At 45.3% G+C, this 10,554-nt stretch overlaps 1 protein-coding gene across 6 annotated transcripts in view; it reads right to left on the bottom strand.

The window, feature by feature from the left end:
• Positions 1-245: 245 nt before the first annotated feature.
• SETD5 (SET domain containing 5) overlaps positions 246-10,554 on the bottom strand; it is a 70,307-nt gene continuing 59,998 nt past the window's right edge. For 5 of the 6 annotated variants that reach the window (XM_030043306.2, XM_041118629.1, XM_030043309.1 and 2 more), the window contains 4 exons: positions 9,783-10,069; positions 6,725-6,858; positions 2,823-2,902; positions 246-2,631 (listed from right to left, as the gene is read on the bottom strand). In XM_030043306.2, the coding sequence (XP_029899166.1) occupies positions 2,032-2,631; positions 2,823-2,902; positions 6,725-6,858; positions 9,783-10,069 (1,101 nt within the window). In that variant the 3' untranslated portion in view covers positions 246-2,031. Of the gene's footprint in view, positions 2,632-2,822; positions 2,903-6,724; positions 6,859-8,031; positions 8,133-9,782; positions 10,070-10,554 lie in introns of those variants that run through there. The other variant, XR_005930932.1, reaches the window with a different exon arrangement.

Below are 10,554 nucleotides of genomic sequence, written 5' to 3'. Positions count from 1 at the left end.
CAATCTCACAACCCCAGCCGGGAAGCTCGGGGAATTTCCCTTTCCTCAGGAATGGTAGCTCCCAGAGCAGCCCCTGGCTTCACCCGAAATGCTGACAAAAGGGAGGTCTGCAGGGCCGCTCCTGCAAGGTTTCATTTACCCTGCGGGGCCAGGGAAGAGACCCCAGCGTGCACCCCGCCTTGCCCCACAGCCTGGGCACCAGCGCTCAAGGTGGTAAGGAAACAGAAAGAAACTTTCAAATATACTGGTTTTCAAGTTAAGTATTTTTATTATCAAAATTATTACATCTCTTGTGAAAGTTCAAATGTTACAGCATGGTGTAAAAACTCCACTAGAGTAAGAAGCTACAGCCCCCACCTTTCCAAGAGCTTTCCAGGGTCCCTCCCTCCAGCCCCCCTGCTGCGCCCAAAGGTGCCGGAGCCTCTAGGCAGAGCCCCCCCCGGCCCCCTCCCGCCACCCGGCAGGGCAGAGCCCGCCTGCCCCGTGCTGTTCAGAGCACGAAAGGGGAGGTCTGCACCCCCAGGGCTAAGCCGAGTGAAGTTTACACCTATTTTATACAGTATACAGACACCCAACTGCGGGGTGACAAGTTCCATCCCAACACGCTCACAGCCAGACAGTGTGAGAAAATTACTCTTTGTTTCAATATTTTAAAAGTCTCCCCTAGGTTGAACAAACACCTGATTTCAATTGTGAATTAGAGAAACCTGTAACAGTCCTAAAAAAAGGAAGAAGACTGTGCATCTGAAAAGACAGGGGAGACAGACTCACAGCATTATGTTATCCAAGAGAAAGGAGAAGTTCCACTGCAGCACCAGGGATGACACCTGTCGTATATTAGCTAACCTACTATGGTTATAACTGAATATAAAATTAGATAAATAAAAACACGCCCGATATTACAGTAAACAAGTGAGAAAGAAGCTGGCAATCGTATGGAATTGAACAGACAGCGCACTGTGTCTGGGCTGGCTCTGCTGCCACGCTTGGTGGGTGACGGTGTGTCCTGGTTTCAGCTGGGATAGAGTTAATTTTCTTCTTAACAGCCGACACAGCGGCTGCAAAGACAAGACAGCCCGCACTGACCTCTGGCTCGGCACAGACCGGGGTCCCCACCGAACACCTAACCACCGCCTCTCCGCAGCCCCCCCGCACGCCGCAGCGTCACTTTACTTACCAGGCCCCCCGGTCACCCCCCAGCGTGTCTGCGCACCGGCAGCCAGAGACCCCCTCCCCGGGCACGGTGGCATGTGGCAGCACCGCCCCAGCAATGCTCCCGTTCACAGACCTGCGACGGACGCGGTGATCGCGCCCCGTCAGAGCAGCACGCGACAGTGCATCCCAGATCCTTTGCAGCGTCAGGCACACACACTCCAACCCCCTCCCTGTGCTAGTTCACATTTGCGGAGACTCTGCTGTCCTGGAAAAAGCTCCGACCACGGCAGTCATGACCCAGGCCCAAAGGCAGCCGTGTGCACTCATCTGCTTGTGACTGGAATGATCGTAACGGATTAAAGTCCTCCCCAGAACGCACTGAGAACCTGACCTATAAAGAGAGCTTTGGGATTGGAGTTCAACTTCCCCCAATGTTTTCTTTAAACTGCTTTCATATTCAAAAAGATGTCCGTACTGCATGAGTGACTATGGCCATGGGCACGGACAAGAGACAGAGGCTGCACCACAGTCATTGCACTTGAACCATTTGCGCTTTTTTTGTTGGTTTTTTCTGTTTGTTTGTTTTTTTGTGGTTTTTTTTTTTGTTGGTTTTTTTTTTTTTTTTTTTTTTTTGCAATGTACCCACGCATCAGGGAACAGCTTTGCTACAGTCTCTGCCTCAGAGAAATCTGCGTTCTCCTACAAGGCCAGAGGCCAATACTGCTCACAAATCTCACCCGTGCGTTTCAGACCTCAGCCTCTGACCCCTGGCACCCCAGCATCGGGTGCAAGCTCCCAACACTGGCCCAGGAGCCACTTCCAGAGGTGACTGGAAGAAGCTATGGGCAGTTTTGTCCTCCTGGAGACCAGGCAGCCCTAGGAAAGTCCTGTTTGAGTCTTTACTCCAGAACCTTGAAGCTGCTGAAGTCTGTACTGATGGACACTGCTTCCCCCACGGTGTGGATAGTGTTGTGCATTAGAAATCACTGCCCCCCGGGAGCCCTGGTAGAGAACAGACTGACCAGAATTCGGTAGACTGATAGTCCGCAAGTCTGACTGTAGTGACCTAGCACTTTGGGGAGCGGAGGTGGAGCCCGACGCACCTGTGCAGGGCTGGGAGCCCGACTCAGAGGAAAGAGAGTCCACAGCTGTCTGCTGTGCTGGGCTGGCAGCAGCAGGGCAGCTCTTCTTCAGGAGGCTGCCGCTGCCGCTGCCAGAGTGCTGCTGGCTGCTGTAATACCCCGAATTCCCTGCAAACAGGGCAGAGGAGTCTGTGGAGACCGAGTGGGCAGGGCTGGAGTACGAGGTGGAGGAGAAGGATGTTTCCGAGGAACCATGAGAGAGGCTATGTCCTGTCCTCTGTGCTGCTGCTCGATAGCTGTATCCAGGAGATGGAGTAAGGTGTCCTCTGTAGGGGGAGGAACTCTGCTGGAGAAGGGTCTGCGATTCTGGCTGGGGACTGTCAGACTGCAGGAGCTGAACAAGTCGGTGGAGGGGGGGAAAGAAAAGGCATGTCAGACTGACTTCCCTATTTCCTACCTCCTTCTCATGCCAAAGGTGCTTAGTGTAGCAGGATTGGGAACAATTGGCAGCCAAACCCAGCTTCCCCCCTAATCCTATTAAAAGCTTTATTTCAGAATGGGCAGATAATATACAAAAGAATTTACCTGGTAGCTGTATCGAGAAGGACTGTAAACTGCTGGTCCTGGTCCTTTGTGGGCTTCTGGAGTGTCATCTCCTGCTGTGTCTGCAACATACAGGCAAGACGTTAAACCTCACCCTCTGGGCTGAGGCCACAGCAGCTCCCTCTCAAGTGACACTCACACACGCCCCAGCCGTCTTGTTCTACATCCAGCTACAGCTGAGAAGAGAGCGGCTTCTCCAGCCATCAGCATTTCAGAAGCTGAAGAACCTTAGCAAGAGGCAACAGGAAAACCTTAACATGTATAAACTAGCCATACACATTAGGAACTGCTGCTTCCCTTACACCAGCTCTCTGGTTTAGCACAAAGCTCACCTGCCTTGGACCAGCCTATCTGAACGGCCACATCTGGTGACAGCACCCAGATGCAGCGTGGGGTCCCTTGGCTCTTCAGAAGAATATGAGAGACGGAAGACAGTTTCTAAGGACTCAGCAATTCTCCACTCAGCATTGGTCACAGGAATTCACGCTGGCTACAGTTACAGCTGGGGAGATAAAATTGTCCCTTCTTAGATGGTTGTCAGCAGGATCCTGCTGCAGGTTTTCCTCAAAGGCAGATCCAGACACTGCCAAAGACTGAGGTCCTGTGCTGCCAAGGCTGACGGCACCCCTGCTGCCGTTTTGAGGATTGCGCTTTACAAGTCAATTGAGCTGCTCCAAATGGAGTTACTCTTAGACCTCAGAAATGCCCATTTTTGAAACAGGCCAAGATGATGAAAATACTTTGAGATTTGAAGGGTACCAGCAGCACAGTACACACTGATCCACCTTAATTATGTGAAAGATCAAGAGGAATAAGCTGCTTCTCGACAGAGCAAGTCTTTCTAGCACCTGTATCTTAGAGGATGAGAGAGAGCTTCTTGTCTTACCAATTAACTGAACCTGAACTGGGGTAGGCAAGAAGTACTCAACTGCAAATGACCCAGCCACTTGCCATGTGTGTTTTTCAGTTGCTACTACTGTAACCATGGGGTTCAGCTGGCATTCATGCTTTCTTTAGGAGGGAGTGAAACTGGGACTAGAAGATTTCACACCAGTTATGTTGCAGTCTAATGAGACAGAACTGTTTATCTGCAGCATCTCAGGGATTCTCAGCAGCCGCGTTTGAAACACCTTGGTGAAACAGGGTTGGTATTAGTATCAAATTTATGACAGACGTGTCTCAGTCATGAAACAGGACATGCTGCCTTAGTCTGCTCTATACTTCTGCCAGACAGGTCTGGCTTTGCACCAGATGCACTGGCACAAGCATCAGTGTCAGCAGTGGCCATGGCTTTGCCGTGGCTGTCCTCTCTGTGCTACATCACAGATGCTGGCTTAGCTAAACACGTATCTGGATAGAGGTGTCGTGTCTGCTGTTAAGGCTCAGAAGCTTTTTTCCTCAGGGCACAGGACCTGCACAGAGACCAGGGCGTGAAGCTTCCAGCACATGTCCTGTGCCACCTTCTGTTTTCTGAAATGACATCTGATGCATCAAGTAGCTGTTTGCTCTAAGTGACATTCTGAGTACTGCACTGCAGAAAGGCAAAACTTGGAAGTTCGAGGCATGTTTTGTTAAGCAGTCATGTATAGAAGAGACTAACTGTTCAATCCAGGAGATCATTGTGATTAACAGAAGTTGAGTGCGAGAAGCAGAAGAAATCTAAAGAATTCTGTAAGAAATTGTTTCTTAAAAGGCCAGGCACACCAGCAGGGCTGCACAACTCACTGGAAGTGCCTGTTGACAGAAAAAACCTTGACAAGGTAAAGACTATCAAAAGATTCTAAATTACAAAAGGTAAATAAACTGTAACTTTCCTGAATCTGCTTTATGTAAGCTTAAAGAGAAAGCCAACATTTCCCTCTTCCATTTCTTAATACCTGCACAAGGAAGGACATAAAGAACTGCTTTTCTTGGCAGTACTGGTCTGTATCAACCTAAAGCATATATGAAGTGACAGCTTTAACTGAGAACAGCTACAGTTCTCGGAAGTGTGGCATGCACACAAATTCTATTTCATTCCTACATGCCCCATCAGCAAACCATCTCGAGTTTGGGGTTTTTAGTTTCCCTCATATTATTATCTGTTACAGCATCAAGTAAACGTGTTATCTTCACAACTCCTACAGGTGATACCAGGAATGGCAGGGACTCAGCCACTCATTTGTTTCACTAAGAAGCAGACCAGCAACTGGGGGAGGGAAGGTGGCTCACAGAATCTAAACAAGAATTTGAACAAGCTACCAAAGAAATTGCCAGAGTATGCAGAAGGAGAAAAAAATATTTTGCTGCGCTAGGATGAAAGAGACAAAAAGACTTTTGTCAGCTACAGCATTAAGTGTTCACAACTTGGTGTGGGATGGGTTTTATGTAACGAGAAAGAAGAATGGAACGATGCAGATGAAGGCTTAACTCCAGCCTAACTCTTGGGTGAGACTGAAGAGCCAGAGCTGTACAGTTTACAGTCGGCAAAAGGCCTGTTGCAAGAGCCTGGATTTTGCCTACCTTTCTAAAAAATAACCACCAAGAAAGCCACTTTCACTGGCATGAGAAAGACAGGAAAAAGACTCCCAGTGGGGTCCCATGAAACCATGAATTTCTTGATAGGGTAGAAGATTCCCCCTCAAGACTAGATGAAGAAAAAGCATTGATAAGAGGAGTGCTTATGTGTACAAAAATGGGAAAACCCCAGATGAGAGGCCAGTTTTCAGAAAGTGGTCTCAAATACACCTTACTGCAAATGGGGAAAAAAAGTCTGATTTGAAATGAAGTAAATACACACTTGCCCTAAAATGCTCAGAAATGAGATACCCCAAAGGCAAAAGTTGCTGTTGCTGCTGAATCACCCAAAGAGCGCTCTGTGATAGCCTGGGTTAGAGGCTCTAGTCTTTCCATGTCTAAAATACCACATGAATAGGCTCTGGCATCCAGAGATTCAGATCCCTACTACAGATCGTCAGGAAGCTCTAATCATACCAGCCAGGAGTCTCTGACAACAGCTATGAGGAAGTAGGGGCTGATGGCAACACACAGACTAAATTATTTAAATATGATGATCCATCACTGTTAAGTCCCAAGTGCGACCAGGGTTCTGATGGCACTATCTGTTAGGGAAAAACAATCATGTTCAACAGAGACTGCAAAATAAATAAAAGAAAAATAACTCCATTTCACAGCTGAGAAATTAGGCAACAATAAAGTGATCTGTCCATCTCTCAGGAAGTCACATCTTATCTTTAGACCACAGATGGATAAAAGAGGGGTATAATTTCAGCTCAGGTTACAAATACTGACACTGCATGCTACTTGGTGAGGACAACGCTTTACTCAGAGAAGAAAAGGAACATCAACACAGAACTGAATTCACCTCAGTAACAAGGTGCATTTCACAAAACTGACAAATATCATAACTCAGGACATCAAGTAATTTCAAAAAGAGCTAAAGTAAGGCTTGGAAGCTGAATTATTTCTTAGCACTGCCTAAAGCCTATACCTGCATTTTAGTGTGATAATACATTTATCCACATGTTCAGCCAACTAGAATTATTAAATGATAGCACTTTCATCCCCAGAACATAGGGGCAATTGAGGCAGTGCTGCTTAACCCATCTGTCCAAGGACAAAGAAGTTGTCCCTGCCAGAGCCAAGATGCAGGTAGTCTTGAGTCCAAACCCTGGAGAAACCTGGAGGTCTTCCAGGTCTAACAGAAGAGGGATATAGGCTCAAGCAATATCTGAATAACAATAAGGTATGGTTTGCAGAAGGCTCTTATAAGGCATTCATAATGTTAAAGATGAAGGTACAACTAACTTCATAGACAAGTTTGCAAAGTTATCTGAGCCCATCATTTCCCACCAACCAAGTGTTCAAAAGTTTCATCTTCCTACCTGCATCTCTCTCAACAGCACTGTCACAGGTAGGTGAGGATTCATTTCTCTGGGATACCTTTGCACCACTTCGCAGCACCTTCTCAAGTATGCCTCGGCCCTCTCGAAGCCTCTCCACCGATGTTGGGACCATCCTGCAACAAAAACCCAGTAACAGCTGAGGATTGCTATTATGCAGCTGAGAGTGATGTGACCAATGCACAAGGGGGCTGTGGGGTCCTTGGTATAATCACAAGACACTCTTTAAAGTCTCTGCTTAAATTCACTGGTATTATGTTAGTGCAAATGCAAACCCCTACCAGAGAAGGGAGGGATCAGAGACCACCAGCTCTCTAGACAGATGAGGAATAAACTTCTGAACTCCTTTTGCAATGTAAATAACCTCCTGTGGGATTTTAGACTGCCAGTCACTGGCTACCATGATAGCACTGCCCTCAGAAAAACAAAGTCTTTACTCTTATCAAAAACATGGTATAAACATCCTGTTCAGTAGATCACCTGATTACAGGACACCTTCTCCCAGAAAAATTGTTTCGAGATTCAACAGCATTTTGAAAATCCTGGTATTGTTTTAAGATTAGATGCAGTTATTTTGCATAATTACTTTTATTCAAACTAAAAAGAAGCAAACCCAATACCTTTATGATAATACAGTGTCAAGACAGTACAGTCAGATAATGCAACATTCCTGGAGCAGAGCTAGCTTGGCTATTTTGCCCATTAATGCTACTTTGTCCTGTTTATTTTGTAATGTGAAAACTCTCCACTCAAGATTGGTACTAGATCTTGTTCCATTATATATTACAAGTGTCTGGTCTGAGGGTGAAAAAGAGGTGAAGTGGCTTTCCTAAAGCCAATCTGTAGAAGAAAAACAGAGCCACAGACAAACCCCAGACCCCTGCGTCAATATTCAATCTACCATGCACAGGACCATCCAAATCTTTTCAGAAATACATGTTTTAACCTATAAGGTAGTAGCACCTTGACCAGGGATTCACAATGCCTTTACCCTAGACACTGAAGAACATGCGCCTTAAAAATGCCTGAATTTAAATATTTAGTATAATATTAAATGCACTGCATACCATGTAAGCATGCAGCTTAACACCACATTAACAGATTTCTCTATTTAATTTTTTTTTTTCGTTTTAAAGATATATTGAAAACTGTGCTTTACATTAGCTTTTTTTTTTTAAAAAAAATGTATAGCCCAGACATTGAAGTTCACCCCTCACTGAAGCAGAAGGGAGAAGGGGCCAGAGTTCACACCTCATGGAGGTGAATGGGGTGAGGGGGTGAATTCACACCTTCGTTGCTGCTATTGTTTTGCTGGAGACAGTTTTCTGCAAGGCTGGGTTTACTGGGCAGCAGCACATCTGTTTACATTGTGATGGCTGTATCTTGGCAACTGAAAGAGACAGAAACTTAATTTTTTTTAAATGAAAGCTATTGGCAATTATTGTAGAATTCAGCAAAAATCTGGACAACTCTAAAAATTAAGGCACGTAATTTTAGTTCCCACCATTTTCTTCTGTCCCTAATATTATACTATTGTGAATGTCTGGAAATGTATCTGAAATGTAAGCACTCAGAGTTAAAGATGAAATTGGGTCACAACTTTAACTCAGTAACATGCAGTTTCTAATACAATTTTTAAAAGTAGAAGGTGACTGTACGTTTGTTAGCCTTGCCCATTAAAACACAGAAGAACCAGAATTTAAAAGGCAGCAAATCTGCTTAATCCCATTTCAAAATGTATCAGCATGGTTTCAACTTTATATCCAGTGTCCCATAACAATACGATCTTTATTCCCATACAATACTTACTCATGAAACCATGTGAGAAACTGGAGCTAGAGCACCTGCTGAGGAGCAGCAGATGAAGCTCACAGAATATAAAACATGGTACTAGAGCAAGGCTGCCACAGTGACACCTCACCCCAAACTATTTTTTTTTTCATTTGGTTAAGATTTTTCTTTCACCCTTTTACAGGCAGAAGGAAGTGGCACAGGTGAAGAAGGACATGGGATATCAACACTTGTACAGAATAATATTTGATTATAAAGTAATGATTATAAAACTAATCATCAGCTGACTGCCTCAGCTGTGGCCAGTCCCAACATCTGGCAGAAGGTCATCTGGTAGACAGAGTACTGTCAGAGAGGTACAAGACAAATGATTTCTATTGATCTCTGCTTGAAGTCTGATGGAGAGCAATTGCATTGTGCATCATTTGTATATTCCAATCCTTTTATTATTACTATTGTCATTTTATTAGCGTTATCATTATCATCATTAGTTTCTTCTTTTCTGTTCTATTAAACCGTTCTTATCTCAACCCAAGAGTTTTTACTTTTCCCGATTTTCTCCCCCATCCCACTGGCGGGGTGGGGAGTGAATGAGCAGCTGCATGGTGCTTAGTTGCTGGCTGGGGTTAAACCATGACAACCAGACATTACTATCAGGTTCAAAAGTTTTTGAAGACCAGCCTATCTCCTTATCAAACCTTCTCATGGTAACATGATAAAAGTGGTTTTTCCATGCCTTTGGCAAGCCACCGACTGCAATCTGGTAACTGCTCTTCAAGCTGTGTGTGCAAGACATTAGGAAAGCTGGAGTTGTTTCACTGTCCCTGCTTCTCAAATGCAAAGTTGCAGAGGGCTCTGTTAGCTTTCCTTCTGAATAGGAGTTGACTTACTATCACTCGTGTCCAAAAAGAGTGGAGGTTCAGCAAGAAAAGACCTGGATTAAATTTTCATCGCAAGAGCAAGACCATCAGACCTGAGACCTTAAAAGTAAACTGGTGGAAGAGAAAGACAACTGTTTAACTTCATATCTTTCAAGACAGATTTTTGATATCTAAACCAAGAACTAAAGGGCAGGCTGAGAAGGCTGCTGGTATCCTTCATGGTTGTTTAGCAATTACAAAAAGAGAACAATGCCAGGAGACCCAACTGAATCCATCCAGCTGCACATATTGTTATGGAAATGCCTCCTAGAGAGTATGATCCTTCTCTGTGGAGCAATCTCAGGCTTGCTTGGAAGGATAACACTCACCACCTACTGCTGATGTTCTCCTGGGATTTGCTGAGTGATGTTGAGGAACTAGCCCCCCTTGAGTCTGGTGGGCTGATGTCCTCTACATGAGGCAGGGAGGGATGAGAAGGGGAGAAGCCACTTTGTGGGGAGGATGGGGTTCGTACTACGGAACCCGGCAGGCTGTTGCCATCTGTGTCAGTCACAGAACTGCTGCTGCCCTGTCGGGTAGGAGTCCCTGTACATCGCATTGAATCGCCTCCCTCCTTGGCTTCTTGTTTCCTCTTGCGGTATTCTAGTAGAGATACCTGGGAGAGAAAAATACAGCCATGAGTCAGGGAACGCAATGGACTAGGACAGGGGGAGGAACACACCCACACACCATTTTAAAAATCTATTTCTCTGGGTTTGCAGATAAAACTTTAAAAGGTATACTGGGATTATAAAATCTTCCCGAATCTGCAGGCACTCTGGAAAAAGAGCTAAGTGGTACATATTTGGACTACTTGACTGCCATGCTCACCCACATTTTACTCTTTATGACCAATACTTCAGCAGAAACACCCAGCTGGTTTGCTTCTCTAACGACCTGGAATTTCACATTACTTCAGTATATGCTTGCATATTCAAGCATCAAGCCTCTATACCCTCCTCCTCTCAACACCCTTCACTCACTGTCTCTGCTTTGTGACATTATATAAAGTGTGTATCAGTATCTGTACATCTCCAAAACAGATAATAAGAGCCTTCTTCACAGAACTGGTATCTTCAGAGAGTCCTGTTCATCTGTACT

This window comes from Aquila chrysaetos, chromosome 20 (genome assembly GCF_900496995.4).
Source record: "Aquila chrysaetos chrysaetos chromosome 20, bAquChr1.4, whole genome shotgun sequence".
Lineage (NCBI taxonomy): Eukaryota > Metazoa > Chordata > Aves > Accipitriformes > Accipitridae > Aquila > Aquila chrysaetos.
The sequence above is the reverse complement of the archived record's forward strand: the minus strand, read 5'-3'. Positions and strand labels throughout refer to the sequence as shown.